The sequence below is a fragment of the Myotis daubentonii genome, chromosome X (genome assembly GCF_963259705.1).
Source record: "Myotis daubentonii chromosome X, mMyoDau2.1, whole genome shotgun sequence".
NCBI classification, from domain to species: Eukaryota; Metazoa; Chordata; class Mammalia; order Chiroptera; family Vespertilionidae; genus Myotis; species Myotis daubentonii.
In genome coordinates this window covers 138,181,044-138,205,397 of record NC_081861.1, presented here as the reverse complement: position 1 = coordinate 138,205,397, position 24,354 = coordinate 138,181,044, and the positions used below count along the sequence as shown (strand labels likewise).

Genomic DNA, 24,354 nt, shown 5'->3' with positions numbered 1-24,354 from the left:
ATATATTTAGAAAGAAACAACAACAACAACAAAATAACACAAGCTCAGCCACTGCCGGGGAGATTAATTCCCTCTCGCAGGCCCCTGATCCATCACGGCGGCCGCCTGTCCCCGGCGCTCCGGCAGGTCCGGCGACGGGGCCGTTAATTGTGCCTGGGAAATAGATTAAATCGGTGACTCATCCCCGCGTTCGAGGCGGAGACGGGCGGGCCCCACGGAACACCGCAAATCAGAGGCCCTCCCTCCCTCCCTCCTGGCCGCAGGCCGAGATGGGAAACGCACAGAACTGCAGGCGGTGGGCATCCGTCAGGCCCGTCGGGCCGGGAGTTTGGGGTGAAATTAAGGACGTTGCAGAAGAGACGGATTCCGTTCCCCTTTATCCGATCCCGATAGGGGGGTATTTTTTGCTTCAATTATATCCGAAATGGCCCAGATAGTTCTTGTGGGTGTTTTGGGGGTTTTTTGGGGGATTTATTTTGAATTTTTTGTTTCTCGGTATCTCGTAGCAGACAGGGCGAGAATCTCAGGGAATGATCCGTCGTTTCGTGTGGTCGGCCGCGAACATCTCACTTAAACTCGGTGCCACGGCTAATGGATTCGTGGTGGGGTTTTGGGGGGATTTGTTTTTCTGCAAAGGAGGAGCCAGGGATCTCTCCGTGATCCGTGCCACGATGGCCGCGCCCTTGTCGTACGGCCAGACGACTGGACGGCAGACGCGTCTGATGGTTAGTGGCTGCGAGTCCTCGCCGGAATGTATTTATTCTCCACTGCTTTTCAGAGAGAGAGAGAGAGAGAGAGTGGGAAGGAGGGAGGGAGGGAGGTAGGAAGAGAAACATCGATGGGCTGCCTCCTGCGCTCACCCCGACGAGGACCGGGGATCGAACCTGCAACCCACGTCTGGGCCCTGGGCTGGGAATCGAACCCAAGACCCTTCGAGGCACAGGCCGGCGCTCTAACCACTGAGCTACACCAGTCAGGGCTAAGCCGATGGCTGATTGATTGATTGATTGATTGATTTTAACATTTTTTACGAGAGGTCCCGGCTTCATCTGGAAGGTCGTCCAGAAGGACGTCTGGAAGGTCGTTCGGCTGTCCGGTCTAATTAGCATATTAATATTACCCTTTTATTCTTATTATAGATTGATTTCAGAGAGGAAGGGAGAGGGGGAGAGATAGAAACATCCATGATGAGAGAGAATCTTGGATCGGCCACCTCCTGCACGCCCCCTACTGGAGATGGAGCCCGCAACCCGGGCCTGTGCCCTTGACCGGGAATCGAACCCGGGACCTTCAGTCTGCAGGCCGATGCTCTATCCACAGAGCCACACCAGCCAGGGCGACTTTTTTTTAAATTATATTTTTATTAATTTAGAGACGAAGGGAAAGGGAGACACACACAGAGAGAGAGAGAAACATGGATGTGGGAGAGAGACATTGACTGGCTGCCTCCCACACATGCCCCAACCTGAGTACATGCCCTTGACCGGGAATCGAACCCGCCACCCTGCAGTGTGGGGTCTGATGTTCTAACCGCTGAGACCAGAGGCCAGGGCATCAGCGAAAAAAAAAAAACAATTTCAGCCCTGGCCAGCGTGGCTCCGTGGATAGAGCGCCAGCCTGCGGACTGAAGGGTCCCGGGTTCGATTCCCGCTCAGGGCACAGGCCCGGGTTGTGGGCTCGATCCCCAGTGGGGGGCGTGCAGGAGGCGGCCGATCCAGGATTCCCTCTCATCATGGATGTTTCTCTCTCTCTCTCCCTTCACCTCTGAAATCAATAAAAATCTACTCAAATATATTTTTATATAATCGCGTCCGCGCTCCCTTCTTTGCAGCCTCTTGCAAATGAGATGCAGAGTCTGAACTCCGTGGTCGGACATGCAGGCTGCGGGCCAAGACGCCGTCAGGGCCGCTGGCCTCTCTGCAGGATAAATCGAGTTACACCCTCTGGACGGGGACGCGGGCCTCGGGGGGCAAGTGAACGCGTCACAGGCCGACCCCCCCACACCCCATCATCAATCTCCACATGCAAATTGGGATTCAAATGAGGGCCTGTCATCCTCCCGCTTAGAAACGCTCTTTCGTGGGGCTGTGAGCGAGAACGCGGCCGGACAGGACCGATGAGCTCGTCCCTGCAAACTGACCACGGCCGTGTTATCGGGGATCGATGGCAACTGGGTTTCCAGGAGCTGCTGCAGGATTCGCACCAGGGACGCATCCCCTGAAGGCCCATCACAGCCCAGGTCGGCCCCTCCCATCGGACAAGTGTCCTTAGAGGTGAAGGGGGCCTGGCCGGCGTGGCTCAGCGGCTCGGCATCCACCCCCTGAGCCAGGAGGTTCCGGGTTCGATTCCTGGTCAAGGGCATAGGCCCGGGGTTGCGGGCTGGATCCCCAGAAGGGGGCGTGCGGGAGGCAGTGGTTCCCTCTCATCATGGATGTTTCTCTCTCTCTCCCTATCCCTTCCTCTCAGAAATCAATAAAAATATATATTTACAAACAACAACAACAACAAAACCACACACACAAATCCATCAATAACCAACATACACATGCCTCCAACCAGAAATGTCGTATGTCAATGGGACCTCAGTTATCACTTGCCTGTCTTTTGAAACGCATGCACGACCCGTAGCACGTTGCGTCAGTCAGCGAACGCCGCGTAACAAATAGCCCCACAGCCAATGGCTTACAACAACCTACTTTTACTTTTTTATTTTAATGATTTCAGAGAGGAAAGGAGAGGAAGGGAGAGACAGAAACATCAATAACGAGAGAGAATCACCGATCGGCTGCCTCCTGCACGCCCCGCCCAGGGGATCGAGCCCAGGCATGCGCCCCCCCCCCCCCCACCCCCCGGCCGGAATCGAACCCATGAGCCCTCAATCCGCAGGCCGGCGCCCTATCCACTGAGCCACACCGGCTAGGGCTACAACAATCTATTTTTGACGCGTCTCCAAAGTGGACATACAGAAGGCCAAGAGACGTATGGGAAAATGCTCAAAGTCACCGATCATCCGGGAGATGCAAATCAAAACGACCATGAGGTACCATCTCAAACCTGTCAGAATGGATACCATCGACAAAGCTACAAAAACGACCAGTGCTGGTGAGGATGAGGAGAGAAGGGAACCCTCCTTCACTGCTGGTGGGATTGCAGATGGGGGGCAGCCACTGTGGAGAACAGTATGGAGTTTCCCACTTCTAGGAATATATCCCCAGAAACCAGAAACACCCATCAGAAAGGATATATGCACCCCTATGTTCATAGCAGCACCATTGACAATCGCTAAGATCTGGAAACAGCCTAAATGGTCATCAGCAGACAAATGGATTAAACAGCTGTGGTGCATCGACACCGTGGAATACTACGCAGCCCTGAAAAAGGTGGCTCTCTTACCCTCTGAGACGGCACGGAGGGACCTGGAGAGCATGATGCTGAGTGACACAAGCCGGTCAGAGAAAGACACGGATCCCATCATCTCACTCCTACCTGGGATCTAATGAACCAAATAAACTGATGAACAAAATAGACCCATAGACAGAGAAGCATCGATCAGACCATGAAACCTCAGGGGGAAGGCGGGGAGGGTGGGTGGGTGGGAGGAGATCGGCCAAAGGACTTGTGTGCATAGATGCATGGCCCACGGACGCAGATAATGGGGTGCTGAGGGCCTGGGGCGGGGGGCGAGGGCTGGCTGGAGGGGTTCAATGAGGGGAACAGGGGACCCATGGAATACTTCCAACAATAAGGAATTATTTCTTTTTCCAATTAAATCAACCTGTTCTAGAGCGGGTTCATGGGTCTCTCACGAGGCGACAATGAGGTATTGGCGAGAGCTGGGGTCTCGTTTAAAATCGGGGCGGCAGGGCCAGTCCCCTAACAGCTTCACATGCCCATGGGCCGGATTCAAATCCTCGCGGGCGGGTGGACGATTCGCCGGCGGAAGCATGAAAACCAAGGAGGCCAACATTGGCTGGTGTGGCTCAGTGGATAGAGCGCCGGCCTGCGGGCTGCAGGGTCCCGGGTTCGATTCCCGGTCAAGGGCACAGGCCTGGGATGTGGACTCGATCCACAGCAGGGGGGCGTGCAGGAGGCGGCCGATCCATGATTCTCTCTCATCATGGATGTTCCTCACTCTCTCTCTCCCTCCCCCTTCCTCTCTGCAAATCCATCTATAATAACAGAAGCGTAATATGCAAATCGACCGAACGGCCGTCCGGACGTCCTTCCGGACGACCTTCCGGACGTCCCCATGGGGCTACCGTGGCTGCGAAGGCCGCCTCCTTACACGAATTTTGTGCATCGGTCCTCTCGTAAAAATATAAAATTAAATTAAAAGTAAATGAAATAAATAAAATAATAAAATAAAATAAAATAAATAAAATAATAAAATAAAATAGAAAATAAAATAAAATAAATAAATAAAGTAAAATCAACACTAATAAAAGAGAAAAATGGTAATTGGCGTACGATGATACCCTTTTCATTGGCTAATCAGGGCTATATGCAAATTAACTGCCAACTGAGATGGCAGTTAACTGCCAACAAGATGGCGGTTAATTTGCATATGTAGGCACAATGCAGGGAGGCGAAAGGGAAAGCAGGAAGAAGCCCCCTGCCACTGACAGTGATCGGAAACCCAGGGGGGAGCTAAGAGCTGGGGGGCAGGGCAAAGGCGGCCCCCAGCCATGATCGGAGAATCAGGTGCCTTTTCCGCCCTGGCCAGTGATAGCAGGAAGTAGGGGTGGAGCCAGCGATGGGAGCTGGGCACGGTCGAAGCTGGCAGTCCCGGGAGCTAGGGGTCCCTTGCCTGGGCCTAAAGCGAAGCCCGCGATCGCGGGGCCGCTGCAGCTGCGGGTCCCCGCTGCCCGGGCCGGACTCCTAGGCCAGAGGCGTCAGGCCTGGGCAAGGGGCCGATCCTGCGATTGGAGGGTGATGGGGGTCAACGCCTGAGGGCTCCCAGTATGTGAGAGGGGGCAGGCTGGGCTGAGGGACACTCCCCCCCCCCACACACACACCCAGTGCACGAATTTCGTGCACCGGGCCCCTAGTAAAATAATAAAATAAAATAGAAAATAAAATAAAATAATAAAATAAATAAATAAAATAATAAAATAAAATAGAATATAAAATAAAATAAATAAATAAATAAGATAAAATAACAAGAAGGCAACAGGAAGGCTCTACCCGTCCCAGGCACCGTCCCCTCCTCAGTGATGTGATGATGGGGGGGAGGTCCCTTCTCCTCCCTCAGATGCCATTGGTTGGAAGCAAGCCTAAGCCCCGCCCACATGCAAATGAGAAGCGCTCCACAAGGAAGCGAAGAGCTCAGCTGGTTGACAGCATCATCCCCACAGGCCAGGGTCCCGGGTTCGATCCCTGGGTCAGGGCACCTCCAAGAAGCAATCAATGGCTTTAGCCGGTGTGGCTCAGTGGTTAGAGCGTCGGCCTGCGGACCGCAGGGTCCCGGGTTCGATCCCTGGGTCAGGGCACCTCCAAGAAGCAATCAATGGCCGCAGCCGGTGTGGTTCAGTGGTTAGAGCGTCGGCCTGCGGACCGCAGGGTCCCGGGTTCGATCCCTGGGTCAGGGCACCTCCAAGAAGCAACCAATGGCTTTAGCCGGTGTGGCTCAGTGGTTAGAGCGTCGGCCTGCGGACCGCAGGGTCCCGGGTTCGATCCCTGGGTCAGGGCACCTCCAAGAAGCAACCAATGGCCGTAGCCGGTGTGGCTCAGTGGTTAGAGCGTCGGCCTGCGGACCAAAGGGTCCCGGGTTCGATCCCTGGGTCAGGGCACCTCCAAGAAGCAACCAATGGCCGTAGCCGGTGTGGCTCAGTGGTTAGAGCGTCGGCCTGCGGACCGAAGGGTCGTGGGTTCGATCCCTGGGTCAGGGCACCTCCAAGAAGCAACCAATGGCCGTAGCCAGTGTGGCTCAGTGGATAGAATAGAGCGTCGGCCTGCGGAATGAAGGGTCCCGGGTTCGATTCCCGGCCAAGGGCATGGACCTTGGTTGCAGGCACATCCCCAGTGGGGGGTGTGCAGGAGGCAGCCAATCGATGTTTCTCTCTCATCGATGCTTCTAACTATCCCTCTCCCTTCCTCTCGGGAAAAAATCAATAAAATATATTTTAAAAAAATAAAGAAATTAAAAACAGATAAAATAAAGTTTGTGAATTTGCTAAACCTCATCTATCCGTCCTACTGTTGATGGCACTCAATAAATATTTCTTCAATGAGTGAAAAAATTAATAATAAAATCCAATAAAATTCAATGGAATAAATATATCCTGTGGTGAGGATTTAAAAAAAAAAAAAAACAACAACGAATAAACAAAACAAAAAAAAAGAAAGAAAACGGTGGAGGAAGCCCATTTCCCCCTAAACCTAGAGAAAACCTTCTAGAAAAAGCTCACGTCTTTTCCAATCGGCGACGCGGAATTAATTTCTCGGACACGACTCCACCCCCATATTACGTCCCGTTATATCGTCCCTTCGATTTGCAAACAGGCAAACCAGGACTTTCTCACGGCGACAAGACAACGATGCAGTTAACTGCTGTATCCCTGTATTTTGGGTTGTTTTTTAAAAATTATGTATTTATTGATTTCAGAGAGGAAGGGAGAGGCAGAGAGAGAGATAGAAACATCCATGATGAGAATCATGGATCGGCCGCCTCCTGCACGCCCCACACTGGGATTCGAACCCACAACCCGGGCCTGTGCCCGTGACCGGGAATCGAACCCATGACCTCCTGGTTCCTAGGTGGACGCTCAGCCACTGAGCCACGGCGGCCAATGTCTAAGGTTACATATTTTTTTTAACATTTTAATTTTCTTAGGAAAAGTGCGGTCTTCTATGTTTTCGTCTCACTTTAGAGAATTTTTAAATGTGCAGAATTAATATCCAAAAATGGGTTCTGTGTGCGCGATCTGGACGCACGCGTGACAAAACACTGTGATGGAATTATTTCCATAGGAAAAAAACCTTTCAGGATTTGTGGGGTTTTTTGCTTGTTTTTCGTTAATCCTCACCCACGGGTATTTTTCCATTGATTTTTATTGGTGTGGGGTTTTTAAAAAAATATATATTTCTATTCATTTCAGAAGAGGAAGAGAGAGGGAGAGAAACATCCATGATGAGAGAGAATCATGCATCAGCTGCCTCCTGCACGTCCCCCTACTGGGCATCGAACCCGCAACCCGGGCACGTGCCCTTGACCGGGAGTCGAACCCGGGACCCGTCAGTCCGCAGGCCGACGCTCTATCCACTGAGCCACACCAGCCAGGGCTTTCCATTGATGTTCAGACAGAGGTGGGAGGGAGGAGGAGAGACCCCTATGGAGCCCGCAACCCTGGTCAGTTCCCTTGACCGGCATCGAACCCGGGACCCTTCGGCGCCGAGGGCTGGTGGTGCTCTACCCACTGAGCCGCACCAGCCAGGGCTTTCCATTGATTTTCAGACAGAGGTGGGAGGGAGGAGGAGAGACCCCTATGGAGCCCGCAACCCTGGTCAGTTCCCTTGACCGGCATCGAACCCGGGACCCTTCGGCGGCGAGGGCTGGTGGTGCTCTATCCACTGATCCACACCAGCCAGGGCTTTCCATTGATTTTCAGACAGAGGTTGGAGGGAGGAGGAGAGACCCCTATGGAGCCCGCAACCCTGGTCAGTTCCCTTGACCGGCATCGAACCCGGGACCCTTCGGGGCCGAGGGCTGGTGGTGCTCTATCCACTGAGCCACACCAGCCAGGGGGAGCCGGGCCAACTTTAATGAATGCATTTGTGTGGGTTTTTTTGTTTTGTTTTGTTTTCAAATTCCCCGGCGATGAAAAGCACAACGGGATCTGGAACGAATGGAAATGGGGTGTTTTCCGATTTCGGCCGATGGCACAGTCGGCCGCGAAGAAGAAGAAAAATATTCATTTGCATTTCCTGGGATGGATTCCCACGGATGAATCCTCTGGCGTCAGAAAAATGCGAGGATGCCCCCAATAATTCCCAGGTGGGCCGTTTGCATGTGAAATGACAGCCTCTGAGCCCGGACCTGGGGTGGGGCCAGGTTCTGAGCTCTCCCTCCGCCCCCGTTCTGCACACGTTATGTGTTGGCGCATGGAGAAAAGCAGTAAGTAAGGGGCTGAGTTTTAGGGAAATTCGGAGTCATGTCCGCTCTGCTCATGGATCGGCCGCCTCCTGCACGCCCCCCACTGGGGATCGAGCCCGCAACCCAGGCCTGTGCCCTTGACCGGGAATCGAACCCAGGACCTCCTGGTTCCCAGGTCGACGCTCAACCACGGAGCCACGCCGGCCGGACAAAAAATTCTCTTTTTTAGAGAAAGTTATATTTCAAAATTATCCACACAGGTATAATCCATATGAACCAAGTAATAGGCTTTTTAATTCTATATGTGCTACGAATATATTGTTATACATAATTATATGAGCTATGTTAAGTAATGCAAACATATATTAATCCTATATAATAATATATTAATCCTATATAATAAAATAATCCTATATAATAATCCTGTATATATTAATCCCATATAATAAAAATCCTAGGTTGTATCAAACCTGTGCATTAAATATAATCATATTCTGGTTTTTTTTAAAAAAACCTATATAATCCTATATAATATAATCCTATATAATAATTTTGTTACTATAATTATTAATCCATTATAATAAAAAATATATTAATCCTATACAATATATTAATCCTATATAATAAAATAATCATATATAATAATCCCATATAATAAAAATCCTATATAATCCTATATAATAAAATCCAGTATAATAATTTTGTTAATATAATTATTAATCCTTTATAATAAAAAATATATTAACCCTATACAATATATGAACCCTATATAATAAAATAATCCTATATAATGATCCCATATATATTAATCCCATATAATAACAATCCGATATAATCCTATATAATAAAATCCTATATAACAATTCTGTTAATAAAATGATTAATCCTTTATAATAAAATATATATTAATCCTACACAATATATTAATCCTATGTTATAAATAATCCTATGCAGATTGACCGATCAGCGGAATGACCGGTCGCTATGACGCACACTGACCACCAGGGGGCAGACGCTCAACGCAGGGGCTGCCCCCCGACGGTCAGAGCGCTCCCACAGGGGCAGTGCGGCTCAGCGGGAAGCCAACTGCCTCTCGCGTGCACGAATTTCTATAAAACATAGATCATCCCCAAGCCCTCTAATAAGATTGCCATTCTGTGTGCAAACTGGTGACCTCTTTTCAGGCGTGTTGCCAGACACCCACCCCGGTTTAGCCGGGTTCACAAAAGACCGAATTATTTCCAGTGAATGCTTGTGGGGAGATACTTATTTCATCATCTCTCGTAACTGTCTGCACTTCACAGCGACCTTTGGGTGTCAAACGTCCAACCGGCCGGCGAAAGGGGGGGCCGTTTAGTCATTCTCGCTCTCGTTGGCCGCCGATGTTTATGGTTAAAAACGCCTGGTGTTGATGCTTAAAACATAACGTAGCCACGTTTCAGTCCGCGTGTTGGATGACTGGCGGCCGGACGGGGAGAGAAAGGAAATTAATTTCCGCTCAGTCTCACGTAAGGAAGGGGGGTGTGACTGCCAAGAAACCCACGGCCATGCGTGCCTGATTAATTTCTGCAGCTCGCAGAGGCGGAGAAAACCATCTCCTTGACAACTCAGGCCGAGAGCAACGGCGACAGAGCTGGGAAGTACAGCAGAGATCAGAATTAGAATTTGCTCTTTTTTTCAAAAAAAAATAAATTGGTTGATTTCAGAGAGGAAGGGAGAGGAAGCGAGAGATAGAAACATCCATGATGAGAGAGAATCATGGATCGGCTGCCTCCTGCACGCCCCCTACTGGGGATCGAGCCTGCAACCCAGGCGTATGCCCTTGACCGGGACTCGAACCCAGGACCCTCCAGTCTTTAGGCCAACAGCCTGGTTCATAGGTAGACACCCAACCACTGAGCCACACCGGCCGGCAAGTCTTTTCTTCTTTCAAAAGCAGCATTCCCTCTCAATTCTCTTTGGCTAAAGCCACACGCAGTCAAAACACAGGGGTATCCTTGCTCCTGGAGATCTCGCGGCTGGTCCTTCTCCCACTATCACAGTCAATCATTATCCTGTACAATAAAAGCCTAATATGCTAAGCGCCCAGTCGTCCGGTCGGCTGTTCAACCAATCACAGGGTAATATGCTAATGATATGCTAAGGCTGCTCAACCGCTTGCTATGACGCACACTGACCACCAGGGGGTAGACAGCCAACTGGTCAACCATTCGCTATGATGTGCACTGACCACCAGGGGGTATTAGCTCTGACCAGTAGGTTAGCTTGCTGCTGGGGTCCGGGCAATTGGGACTGAGCGAGACAGGCCGGACATGCCCTGGAACCCTCCCGTGGTCCCTCCCTGGCTGGCCAACCTCCTGCGTCCCTCCCCGGCCCCGATCGTGCACCCGTGGGGTCCCTCGGCCTGGCCTGCACCCTCTCACATTCCAGGACCCCTCGGGGGATGTCGGAGAGCCGGTTCCGGCCCGATCCTGCAGGTCAGGCCGAGGGACCCCACTGGTGCACGAATTCGTGCACCGGGCCTGTAGGGTCACAAATAATTCGCATTTGTCATGGGCTGGATTAATAAACACATCAGATGGAATACTGGATGCACTAAACTCTAGCTCAGTGGCCGGCAAACTGCGGCTCGCGAGCCACAGGCGGCTCTTTGGCCCCTGGAGTGTGGCTCTTCCACAAAATACCAACTTCTGCACGTGGGCCACGAAGTTTCGATCGCACTGCGCTCGCTGAAACGTCCGGCCATCTGGTCTACCATTAACGGTGTCCCATCCACATCACGGAACAGAGGGGTTACAGGTGCAGGGTGGATATGGGTCTAAAGACTCCGTAGGGACGCGGGCGTGCCTGACAGCCCCCAACACACCTGCCCTTCGCACCCGGGGGACCCTGAGGCGTGTACAAGCCCAGGGACCTGCCCATGACCACTCAACCGGGAAGGGTTCGAGCGGGCGTTGGAACCCAGGATGGCGAGTTCTCGACGTTTCCTCTGAGCTGAGCAGCAGGGGTAAAACCACGTTGACGTTACAAAGGGGAGGCCTGGATGGTGTGGCTCAATGGATAGAGCAAAGGCCCTCGGACTGAATAGGGTCCTGGGTTCGATTCCGGTCAAGGCCATGTACCTTGGTAGAAACATCTATGATGAGAGAGAATCATGGACCTGCCGCCTCCCGCACGCCCCCGACTGGGGACGGAGCCCACAACCCGGGCGTGTGTCCTTGACCGGGAATCGAACCGTGACCCCCCCGGTTTCTAGGTTGACGCTCACCACTGAGCCACACCAGCCAGGCCATGACGTGAACGTTTATTGTGAAAAAAAAAACGGGCTTGATCCCTTTGTGAACAGCCCATAATTAAATATCTAAACCTCCCCGGCGATTCTCAAACCGGTGAATCCTTAAAAACAAACAAACGAACAAAAAAAAAAATCCACCATCCTGACCCCACAGACGCTGATGTGTGGTTTGTGCAAACATACCCCCTCTCACGTTGACCTAACGGAGGGAGATCGATGCTAACTTTTCAGCCCCTATTACACACGCCCGACTCCCTCGTCCGGACCTGGTGAGCTATCGCTTGCGAATGGCATCCCAGAAATAAAAACATAAAAAAAGGAAAAAGAGGCTGGGTGTATTCTTTTCGCAATTTTTGCGTGCGCCAATCCCTGATCAATTCCGTGCGGCCGTGAAATGAATGGCCTAATGGGTAATGGTTTCAGCGCGCGCAATTGCGCGGCGACGCCTCCGTCATCGCGGAAACTATGGATTTTTCTCCCCGGGCGGTCGACTGTGGGCCAGCCTCCCCAATCAGAAGGTTTTTCTGCCTGAAAGGCAGGCATTGTGCGTGAGGTTAAAGGCTCGCCCGTGAGGAGCAACGGATGTTCAAAGAAATTTTCCTCCTTTATCCTGTCGGGCATCTTTCCGCCTCCCTTTATGTCTTTTTTTAAAAAAATATATACTTTTATCAATTTCAGAGAGAGGAAGGGAGAGGGAGGGAGAGAAAGACAGAAACATCCGTGATGAGAGAGAATCACGGACCGGCTGCCTCCTGCACGCCCCCTACTGGGGATGGAGCCCGCAACCCGGGCGTGTGCCCTGACCGGGAATCGAACCCGGGACCTCCTGGTTCAGAGGTTGACCCTCAATCACTGAGCCATGCCAGCCGGGCTGAACCCCATGGTTTTTTGGGGTTTTTTTTAGCTCAGAATCTATCTATATATATAATAGCCTAAGCAACCCGCCGGCTGTCTGGTAGCTATGACGCGCACTGACCACCAGGGGGCAGACGCTCAACGCACAGGCATGGAAACATGGCACAGACTGATGAATCGCAGAGGGAAGGGGAGAGGGGGAGGGCGGGAAGAGATTAAGCAAAGATCTTATATGCATCCTGGAGGCCCGGTGCACGGATTCATGCACCACTGGGGTCCCTCGGCCTGGCCTGCGGGGACTGGGTTGAAACCGGTTCTCCGACATCCCCCGAGGGATCCCGGATTGCGAGAGGGCGCAGGCCAGGCCCAAGGACCCCACCGGTGCACGAGTCCATGCACCGGGCTTTTAGTTTTTTTAAATATATATTTTTATTGATTCCAGATCGGAAGGGAGAGGGAGAGGGAGAGAGAAACATCCATGATGAGAGAGAATCATGCATCGGCTGCCTCCTGCACGCTCCCCTACGGGGGATCGATCGAGCCCGCAACCCGGGCATGTGCCCCTGACCGGACTCGAACCCGGGACCCCTCAGTCCGCAGGCCGACGCTCCATCCACTGAGCCACACCGACCAGGGCTACATCCCCCTTGAGAATCTACATCTAGAAAGGGCTATATGGCAGGCAACGCCCAAGGTTGGAGATCAGCTGAAAAATGTTATGGTTTATGGCAGACCGGCACCCAACATGTCCCTGAAAATCATTTGACAAGGATTCCAGGGGAGAGGGGGGGGAAACAAGACAGTCCCCTGTAAATCTTATAAAGGACACAGTTTCCTGTCTTATAGCAGGTGAGCTCTGCGATGCTTGCAACTGCCTCCTCCAATTCCAGGAAAATTTTCCTCCTAAACGTCTCTTCTCTCCGCGTCCAAAAATAGCGCATGCAAACGGCGGAATGAGAAACGAGGGATCCTGGAAGCCCGCAATTTTCGTCTGCTTAGATGCTATAAAAATTTTTAACTTTTAATGTGCCTGGGCCCGGCCGGCGTGGCTCAGGGGCTGAGCGTCGACCTGTGAACCAGGAGGTCAAGGTTGGTTTGATCCCCGGTCGGTCAGGGCACACGCCTGGGTTGCGGGCTCGATCCCCAGCGGGGGGCGGGCAGGAGGCGGCCGATCCGTGATTCTCTCTCTTATCATGGATGTTTCTCTCTCTCTCTCTCTCGTCTTCTCTTTCAAAAAAAAATCAATAAAAACAATTTTTTAAGCAAATCTACATAGGCAGGAAGTAGACACGTGTTACCAGCACTGGACGGAATTCAGATATTGCACGCGGGCGTTCCAATAGATTTATTATTCAATAGGAATAATATTTATTATTCAGCCTGTTATTCAGAACAAAAGGGCCTGTTTCCCACAGGCAAACACGTGATTTAGTCACGCAGCCACAATCGCCGGGCGACGCCCATTCGCCGTTCGATCGCGGTGCGTGCTGGGGGAAAACGGAATCCCCAAATTTACGTCAACCACACGAACTCCCCCGCAATAATAAAGTTCAACCTTTTTATTAAGACACCCCTCGCTGGTGTATCCCCCACACTCTATTCTTCCAACCCCCAAAACATAAACCAAACGGAGACCAGTCAACCCGCCGCATACGGACGCCAACGGGGCCATCCCGTCTGCGCTCAGCTCACCCCCCTGAGCGCGACCCGGTCCTGAATCCTGTATTTCCATCATTCTATTATTTTCCGCAGATTCCACTATGTCGGGGAAGATTCGCCCCTTTAGGGAGGAACTAGATACCACCGAGTATCACTCTCCGACGCACGTTCTGTAACATCTGCCAATCTAGACGCCAGAGCGCGGCTAGAAGGGCTGGGTATGAAAGTGGTGAAGTCATTCATTCCCGCATTAACCGTCCGTCGACAGAGGCCACGGAAAGACAGCGGAACCAGCGTCCGTGACCACGTTCAAAATAGAGAGGAAAAAATCGACCTGGGTTTATAGGAAATCGATTCGCGGTGGAGCCCCGGGGGGCAGAGGCGAGGGGCGCGGGCGGGCGGCGCCGCCGGCCGCGTCCGTCGGGCACTTACCGTCCTCCGTGGGCACGTAGATATTGAGGTACAGGCAGTCTTCGTTCTGGTCCTGCACGTAGGTCATGAGGGTGTCCAGGTTGGCCGTGAACCACACGGGCAGCATGTCGTGCAGCAGCGACCGCTCGTCCAGGTGCTGGGGGCAGACGGCGGCGAACTGGGTGGCGTTGCGCACCCCGGTCCAGGACGACGGGGGCTCGGGGGGCTGGAACCGCCGCTCCCCCGTGGGGGGCGAGGCGTAGGGGACCCCCAGGTACTGCTCCACGGGGCCCAGGATCTCATTGGGCAGCGGCGTCCGCAGGCCGCGGATCTTGCCGTAGTTGGTGTTGACCACGGGGTACTGGGCCTGGCCGGCCGCGGGCGCGGCACGGAGGGCGAACGCCGTGACCCACAGGTAGACGCTGGAGCTGACCAGGGCCAGGGGGCCCCACGCCAGTCCGCGGGGTCTCGACATGATTCAGGGCCGCATCCGGGTGGGAGACGCGACCCCCAGCACGCAGAGCCGGACGGAGCCGGGGAGCCGGCCCGCGGGGAGAGCGGGGGAGCGGGCCAGGCAGGCGATGAGCCGGGGCGGGTCGCGGAAAGGTCATAGACAGAGGTCACGGTCAAGGGCCGGGCCAGCCGTGATCCGGGCAGCCCATGGTGGACGGGGAAGCCTTCGTGGGATCCTGAAATCCAAGGACGAGGCTCCAAAGACGCAAGACCATCCGAGACCGGCCGACGAAGAGGATCCGTTAGGATGAATCCAGGGCCCAGCGGTCAGCCTGGCGGGAGGAGAAAGCAGACGGAGATAATGAGGCCAGAACAGAGGCACCTGGGCCGCTAACGCCTCCATGCGCCCTGAGACCCGCCACCCAGTTCAATGCTTATTCCCGTAGAATGTTTGTTTGCTTTTAAGTATATTTTACTAGAGGCCCGGTGCACGGAATTCGTGCACTGGGGTGGGGGGGTGCCCTCAGCCCCGATTGCGAGAGGGCGCAGGCCAGGACGAGGGACCCCCCTGGTGCATAATGGGGACCAGGGAGGGATGCAGGAGGATGGCCAGCTGGGGAGGGACCACGGGAGGGAGGGCTCCAGGGCGTGTCCGGCCCGTCTCGCTCAGTCCCGATCGGCCAGACCCCAGCAGCAAGCTCACCTACTGGTTGGAGTGTCTGCCCCCTGGTGGTCAGTGCACGTCATAGCGACTGGTCGACCGGTCGACTGGCTGCCCCCTGGTGGTCAGTGCACATCATAGCGACTGGTCGAACGGTCGACTGTCTGCCCCTTGGTGGTCAGTGCACGTCATAGCGACTGGCCGGCCAGTCGACTGTCTGCCCCCTGGTGGTCAGTGCACGTCATAGCGACTGGTCGACCGGTCGACTGTCTGTCCCCTGGTGGTCAGTGCACGTCATAGCGACTGGTCGACCCTTCGACTGTCTGCCCCCTGGTGGTCAGTGCACGTCACAGCGACTGGTCGACCGGTCGACTGTCTGCCCCCTGGTGGTCAGTGCATGTCATAGCCAGCGGTTGAGCGGCCTTAGCATATCATTAGCATATTACGCTTTGATTGGTTGAACGGCCAACTGGACACTTTACATTAGGCTTTTATTATATATGATTGATTTCAGAGAGGAAGGGAGAGGGAGAGAGATGGAGAAACACCCATAATGAGAGAGAATCACGGACCGGCTGCCTCCTGCACGCCCCACGCCGGGGATCGAGCCTGCAACCCGGGCATGTGCCCTGACCGGGAATTGAACCCAGGACCCTTCTGTCTGCAGGCCGACGCTCTATCCACTGAGCCACACCAGCCAAGGGCACAAAGTTGACCTCTAAACTGGGTATAGAAAGCTATTCACAATAATAAGAAAACAGAACAATTGTGACAATGGACTGTAATAACAGTTATGCAAACATGGCCTCCCTCTCTCTCTCTCTCTCTCTGTCTCTCTCTCTTTCTCTCTCTCTAACCACCTATTAACTGTACCCATCCTTCCCCCTGGCATGATGTGAGATGACACAAGGACTCAATAAATACACAACTTTCACCCGCCCGGCGTGGCTCAGTGGTTGAGCGTCGACCTAGGAACCAGGAGGTCACGGTTGGTTTGATCCCCGGTCGAGGGCACAGGCCCGGGTTGCGGGCTCCATCCCCAACCAGTAGGGGGCGTGCAGGAGGCAGCCGGTCCATGATTCTCTCTCATCATGGAAGCTTCTATCTCTCTCTCTCCCTCTCCCCCCCTCTCTGAAATCAATAAAAAAATACATATTTAGCCCTGACCGGTGTGGCTCAGTGGATAGAGCATCGGCCTGCAGACTGAAGGGTCCCGGGTTCGATTCCGGTCAGGGGCATGTACCTTGGTTGCAGGCACATCCCCAGTGGGGGATGTGCAGGAGGCGGCTGATCAATGTTTCTCTCTCATCAATGCTTCTAACTCTCTATCCCTCTCCTTTCCTCTCTGAAAAAAATAAAGTAAAATATTAAAATATATATACATATACATATATATATATATATTTAAAAAACTCAAAAACACCTCTTCCTTTTTTTTTTAAATATAAAAGTTGCCCCAAAAAACAGATACACGCTCTGACGGGTTATAAAGCCACTGTTGACTAACACGTCAAGTTCAACCTGAAGCGAGTTATCGGCTGCTGAAATGATTATACATTTTTGGGGGGATTGCGGGGGGACGCCCTATACATGTGGGCGGTTTCTATCTCCCAGTTGCACACAAGCAGGTGAAAAGGTGGATTTTTCCCCCCTTTTCTCAGTCGTCATCGGACGTCACAGAGGTGTGGTTTTTTTTTTCCGGCCACGAATGCTTTTCCTGGGCTGTTTGCTAGCCTCCCATTCAGAGCCATTTCTTTCTCCTCAACCCAATTAAACCCCATTAAAGCCGTCGGCCGGGACTGTCGGAGCTGCCCCTGCTTAATCATCCGAAATCCCTTCTGTTCCTGCCCATTCTCAGCCGGCCCGCCCCGACGGGGTCGTGCAGAGGTCACGCACGCACGTGTGTAGACGATCTTCTCATTAAACCGCCGTCCGGCCGGGAGGATGGGTGTGGTTTGAGGGCGACCCAGTTCCTAATGCAACTGCGCCGAACCCCAGGCCCCGGAAACAATAAACAGAGCCTGGCCGGTGTGGCTCGGTGGTTAGCGTCGACCTAGGAACCAGGAGGTCACGGTTGGTCTGACCCCCCGGTCAGGGGCACAGGCCCGGGTGGCGGGCTCGATCCCCAGTGGGGGGGCGGGCGGGAGGCGGCCGGTTCATGATTCGCTCTCCTCGTGGATGTTTCTCTCTTTCCTCCCTCTCCCTGCAATCAATCCCTATAGAATAAAGAGTCAATATGCAAATTGACCATCACGCCCTCACAAGATGGCTGCCTACAACCAGACCGGCGGGGGGTGCAGTTAGGGGCGACCAGGCCAGCAGGGGAGGCGGTTGGGGGCAACCAGGCCAGCAGGGGGTACAGTAAGAGGCGACCAGGCTGGCGGGGGTGCAGTTAGGGGCGACCAGGCCAGCAGGCAGGTGAGCGGTTAGGAGCCAGCAGTCCAGGACTGGGAGAGGGATGTCCGACTGCCGGCTTAGGCCCCATCCTTGCAGCCGGACGTCCCTCCAGGGGTCCTGGATCGGAGAGGGTGCAGGCTGGGCTGAGGGACACCCATCCCCGTGCACGAATTTCGTGCACCGGGCCTCGAGTGAAAATATATTTTTAAAGAAATAAATTGTTCTGTAAGCCACCAGCATGTCATGGAGTAACACCGAGACCTGCACCCGGTCCGGCGCTGAGCAGGTGGAAGGTGCGTTGCACGGACGTGGAATCGCAGCAAACACAGGAGCGTGCGTTGCATGAACCCCCAGTGCTTATCGGGGGAACGTAACCCTCCAGCCGGCAGAGGGCTGGAAAGGCCAGATTCCCAGGAAGGAGAATTCGGCTCCGACACCAGCATCTTCGGACGACGAGCAAGGGTTCGAGCCGGAACTGATGTCCCAGCCCCTGAAATAACGAACCTCACGTGGCCTGGCTGGTGTGGCTCAGTGGATAGAGCGTCGACCTAGGAACCAGGAGGTCATGGATGGTTTGATCCCCGGTCAAGGGCCCAGGCCCGGGTTGCGGGCTCGATCCCCAGTGGGGGGCGTGCAGGAGGCGGCCGGTCCCTGATTCTCTCTCCTCATGGACGTTTCTCTCTCTCCCTTCCTCTCTGAAATCAATAAATATATCTGATTTTTTCAAATCAATAAATATATTTGAGCCACACTGGCCAGGCTGCACCCTTATGAATAATAACAATTATTATTATTATTATTAATGGGAAAATCTGTATCCAGATAAAGAGAACACTGGACCGGATTTTATTTTATTTATTTTGTTTTTTTAATTTGATTTTTTTATTTTATTATTTAATTTTTTACTTTATTTATTTTACTTTATTTTACTTTTTATTGTACTTTTTACTGGTTTTTAATCCTCACCCGAGGATATTTTTCCATTGATTTTTAGGGAGAAAAAGAGGAGAGAGGGAGAGAGACAAACGGAAACTCCACGTGAGACAGACACATCGCCGGGCTGCCTCCTGCATGTTCCCGGACCAGGGCCAAGGCCCGGGAGGAAGGAGCCTGCATCCCGGGCATGTGCGCCCTTGACCGGGAATCGAACCCGGGACCCTTTCGCTCTGTGGGCCAAGGCTCTAACCACTGAGCCACGCCGGCCGGGGCTGGATGGGATTTTTAAATTAAAGCAACACTCCCAGCTGCTCTCGGTCCCTGGATCTCAAAGGCTGTGAGTCGGGTCCCCCCGGGGACGAATGAACAATCTCCCGGTCCCAGCTGCACCCCGAGCCAAGGGATTCAGAATCTGGGGGGGCTGGGAGGGGGTGGCAGCATTGGTATTTATGAAATTCTCTAGGCGAACCCCCAAGGTGGCCAGATCCGCAGAACAGGGCTGCCCATGAGGGTATTCACGGCCACACACCATCAATGCTGGCGTTTCTTGCTTTTCGTGTTTTTTTTTTCTATTAGATTGTGTTTCAACAGGAAAGACTAGCATGCAGTCTTTTTAACCGGGTAACTGCCATGCGTGCAAAACAGAAGCCATCCCCACACGCCATGATATCTTCAATATAACTTTAAAAATCAATTTGTAGTCCTATATAATAAAAGCGTAGGATGCAAGTTGTCCCCTCACCTCCATCTATCCATTTATGCATTCATCCATCCATTTATCCATCCATCCATTTATGCATCCATCCATCCATCCATTCATCCACTTATTAATCCATTTATCCATTTATGCATCCATCCATCCATCCACTTATTAATCCATTTATACATTTATGCATTCATCCATCCATCCATCCATTTATTAATCCATTTATCCATCCATCCATTTCTGCATCCTTCCATCCATCTATCCATCCATTTATCCATCCATCCATATCTGCATTCATCCATCCATCCATCCATCCATTTATCCATCCATCCATTTCTGCATTCATCCATCCATCCATCCATCCATTTATTAATCCATTTATCCATCCATCCATTTCTGCATCCTTCCATCCATCTATCCATCCATTTATCCATCCATCCATATCTGCATTCATCCATCCATCCATCCATTTATTAATCCATTTATCCATCCATCCATCCATTTCTGCATCCTTCCATCCATCTATCCATCCATTTATTAATCCATTTATCCATCCATTCATTTCTGCATTTGCCGGGAGCCGGTCCATCCTTGCTGTTTCAAGGGACCTGGCATATATGGCATACGGTTCTTGATGTGTTTGCTCACCTTCTTGGTGCTGTGTTTTAACCAAAGTCACCTCTCCAAGAAAGGTTGAATCCCCAGGTAGGGATTTTCCCCTGAAGTTAGGGAGGGAATAAAACCCCTCAACTAAGTGCCAGGTGGGTAATTAATCCCTTTAACTACGAACAATCATGCTTAAACTACATAATCTTTTCTCCCTGGAATGGAGATAAGAAACGCCCTAACCTTTGTAATAGAGATTGATAGGATTGAATCAACTGGTATAAATACAGTTGTAACAAGACAGAAACACACAGAACTTAGAACAGAATCAAGAAGACAGAACCTACATGGAGCCTAGAGACAGAACTTCGCTGGAGAGAGCATGCCGGAGGATCCTGGAGAGGGACTGGCCTCGGAGCCTAGAGACAGAGCCTAGCGGGAGAACATGGCAAGGGATCCTGGACTGAACCTGACTACAGAGATTGGCAGGAGAACCTGACTGTAACCTGGACACTGAACCTGACTGGAGAGCCTGGACAGAACCTGGCTGGAGAACCTAGCAAGGGAACATGGCTACAGAACCTCGCTGGAGATCTGAAGCAGAGCCTCTCTGGAGATCCGGGCTAGAGATCCTGGCTAGGCTGCTGATCAACTGAACGCTGTCTCCGTGTCCTTCCTTCTTCGCCGACTCCGTCTACGCCTTTGGGAACCCCTGGACCTGCTGGGGTTGGACCCCGGCATGCATTCATCTATCCAGCCATCCATTTATTAATCCATTTATCCATCCATCCATTTCTGCATCCTTCCATCCATCTATCCATCCATTTATTAATCCATTTATCCATCCATCCATTTCTGCATCCTTCCATCCATCTATCCATCCATTTATTAACCCATTTATCCATTTCTGCATTCATCCATCCATCCATCCATTCATTTCTGCATTCATCTATCCATCCATCCATTCATTTATTCATCCATTTATCCATCCATCCATCCATCCATTCATCCATCCATCCATCCATTTATGCATCCATCCATCCATCCATCCATTTATGCATCCATCCATCCATCCATCTATCCATTTATTAATCCATCCATCCATCCATCCATCTATGCATCCATCCATTTATTCATCCATCCATCCATCCATCCATTCTTCTAAAGATTTTTTGTAAATTGATTTCAGAGACAGGAAGGGAGAGGGAGAGAGACAGAAACATCCATGAGTAGAGAGAATCCTGGATAGGCCGCCTCCTGCACGCCCCCACACTGGGGATCGAGCCCGCAACCCAGGCATGTGCCCTTGACCGGGAACCGAACCCTGACCTCCTGGTTCCTAGGTCGACGCTCAACCACTGAGCCACCCCAACTGGGTTCCTCCAATTTAAAATTGAATGAAAGGTCCTAGAGGGTGTGGCTCAGTGGATAGAGCGTCGGCCTGCGGACTGAAGGGTCCCGGGTTCGATTCCGGTCAAGGGCATGGACCTGGGTTGCGGGCACATCCCCAGTGGGGGGTGTGCAGGAGGCAGCCGATCGATGTTTCTCTCTCATCGATGTTTCTGACTCTCTATCCCCCTCCCTTCCTCTCTGTAAAAAATCAATAAAATATGTTTTTAAAAAATAAATCATGCAATACCTAACTATTTCGTTATTGGCACTGACCTCTTTTCCTTCAGACTAAAAAAATATATATATATTACAACAATAGCCGTCCAGTGTGAATAGGCATCAGTATTTTAGCCATTAAGTTACGGACACCGTGAAATGAGAAATGCTGGAATGGAGTGAGCTTGGGGTGGCCAATGGCTGCACGATGGATTTCAGAGGGGTTTGCACCAGGTGGGTCCGATGGCTGACGAATTTAAATGTTTAATCCCACACGAGCGTTTATCCCAATCCTGCCGGCGGCATCGGAGACCAGCAGGTCCTCCACAAACATCTGCTCGGCCCTCCCCATCAGCCAGCTGCGTATGCTGGGCAGAGGGACAAAGATTACATGGGGAAGTCGGAATTATGGGCATGGGGAAGCAGGCAAAAGGCTATGCTAAGTGGGCAGTTCACAGCCAATGCAGGAGGGAGATTTGCAAAGGCCTACGGGTATGCAAAGGCTGGGGTCTTTCAAAGGCTTGGAGATGTGCAAAGGGCCTGGGGTCTGCAAAGGCTGGGAGTCTGAAAAGGGCTGGGGGTCTGCAAAGGCTGGGGGTTTGGAAAGGGCTGGGGGTCTGCAAAGGGCTGGGGGTCTGCAAAGGGCTGGGGTTTTGCAAAGGGCTGGGGGTCTGCAAAGGGCTGGGGGTTTGCAAAGGGCTGGGGGTCTGCAAAGGGCTGGGGGTCTGCAAAGGGCTGGGGGTTTGCAAAGGGCTGGGGGTCTGCAAAGGGCTGGGGGTCTGCAAAGGGCTGGGGGTCTGCAAAGGGCCTGGGGTCTGCAAAGGGCTGGGGTTTGCAAAGGGCCGGGGGTCTGCAAAGGGCTGGGGTTTGCAAAGAGCTGGGGGTCTGCAAAGGGCCTGGGGTCTGCAAAGGGCCGGGGGTCTGCAAAGGGCTGGGGTTTGCAAAGAGCTGGGGGTCTGCAAAGGGCCTGGGGTCTGCAAAGGGCCGGGGGTCTGCAAAGGGCTGGGGTTTGCAAAGAGCTGGGGGTCTGCAAAGGGCCTGGGGTCTGCAAAGGGCTGGGGGTCTGCAAAGAGCTGGGGGTCTGCAAAGGGCCTGGGGTCTGCAAAGGGCCGGGGGTCTGCTAAGGGCTGGGGGTCTGCAAAGGGCTGGGGGTCTGCAAAGGGCTGCGGGTCTGCAAAGGGCTGGGGGTCTGCAAAGGGCTGGGGGTCTGCAAAGGGCCTGGGGTCTGCAAAGGGCTGGGGGTCTGCAAAGAGCTGGGGGTCTGCAAAGGGCCTGGGGTCTGCAAAGGGCGGTGGCTCTGGCTAATGCAAGACGCACCCGTTACCATGTACATCGCGGCGATTTAATGAAGGAGCCGTTCTCCCGCGACCCTCCCTTCCCAGCCCCTGCCACTCTGGGCCCATTTGCAAAGGACGGACTCTCGCCACCCCAGCCCGGGGCCCGCGCGGCGGGGTTCCCGCGAACCAGGCTGCAAAGGCGGCCGCAGGAAAGGTCTGTGCGGGCGGGCGGCGGGTTTTGCGCAGGACACTCACCATGACCCGGTCCTTCCGGCGAGACGACGAGGCGGCCCCGGAGACACTCTGCCTTCCCAGCTCAGAACATGTTTCCCTGTCAATCAACAGAGCGACAGAGGTCGCTGCCGGCAGGAAGAGATGGGGGGGGGGGGGGGGGGGGACTGCAGCAAATTCAAGCATGCATGCTTTTTATAAAAAAAATATATTTTTATTGATTTCAAGGAGGAAGGAGAAGGAGAGAAACATCCATGATGAGAGAGAATCACGGATCGGCCGCCTCCTGCACGCCCCCTGCTGGGGATCGAGCCCCCAACCCGGGCACGTGCCCTTGACCAGGAATCGAACCCGGAACCCTTCGGTCCACAGGATGACGCTCTATCCACTGAGCCAAACCAGCTAGGGCTTTTTAAAATATATATATATATATATATTTTTATTGATTTCAGGGAGGAAGGAGAAGGAGAGAGAGAGAGAAACATCCATGATGAGAGAGAATCACGGATCGGCTGCCTCCTGCACGCCCCATACTGGGGATGGAGCCGAGACTGGGAATCGAACCCTGGCCTCCTGGTTCATAGGTCGACCCAAAACCACTGAGCCACACCACCTGGGCAAGTTTACATCCTCTACCAGCTTTCATTTGGGTCGTTATAGGAACAAGTTAGTGCTAGCGACATAGAGTAATTCTTTTTTTAAAAAAACATATATTGCTGAAACCGGTTTGGCTCAGTGGATGGAGCGTCGGCCTGCGGACTGGGGGGTCCCGGGTTCGATTCCGGTCAAGGGCATGTACCTGGGTTGCGGGCATATCCCCAGTGGGAGATGTGCAGGAGGCAGCTGATGGATGTTTCTCTCTCATCGATGTTTCTAACTCTCTATCTCTCTCCCTTCCTCTCTGTAAAAAATCAATAAAATATATTAAAAAAAACACATATATTTATTGCCGTAGCCGGTGTGGCTCAGTGGATAGAGCATCGGCCTGAGGACTGAAGGGTCCCAGGTTCGATTCCCGGCCAAGGGCCCATGCCCGGGGTGTGGGCTCCATCCCCAGTGGGGGGCGTGCAGGAGGCGGCCGGTCCGTGATTCTCTCTCAATCATGGGTGCTTCTATCTCTCTCTCCCTTCCTCTCTGAAATCGGTAAAATAAATATTTTTTTAAAAA

The 24,354-nt window shown here is 52.7% G+C and overlaps 1 protein-coding gene across 2 annotated transcripts in view; it reads right to left on the bottom strand.

Moving 5' to 3' along the window:
- Positions 1-23,237, bottom strand: part of NLGN4X (neuroligin 4 X-linked) — a 120,935-nt gene extending 97,698 nt beyond the window's left edge. For both annotated transcript variants that reach the window (XM_059679040.1, XM_059679041.1), the window contains exons 1-2: positions 23,212-23,237; positions 14,334-15,097 (exon numbers count right to left, since the gene is read on the bottom strand). In XM_059679040.1, the coding sequence (XP_059535023.1) occupies positions 14,334-14,787 (454 nt within the window). In that variant the 5' untranslated portion in view covers positions 14,788-15,097; positions 23,212-23,237. The remainder of the gene's footprint in view (positions 1-14,333; positions 15,098-23,211) is intronic.
- Between the last annotated feature and the right edge of the window lie 1,117 nt (positions 23,238-24,354).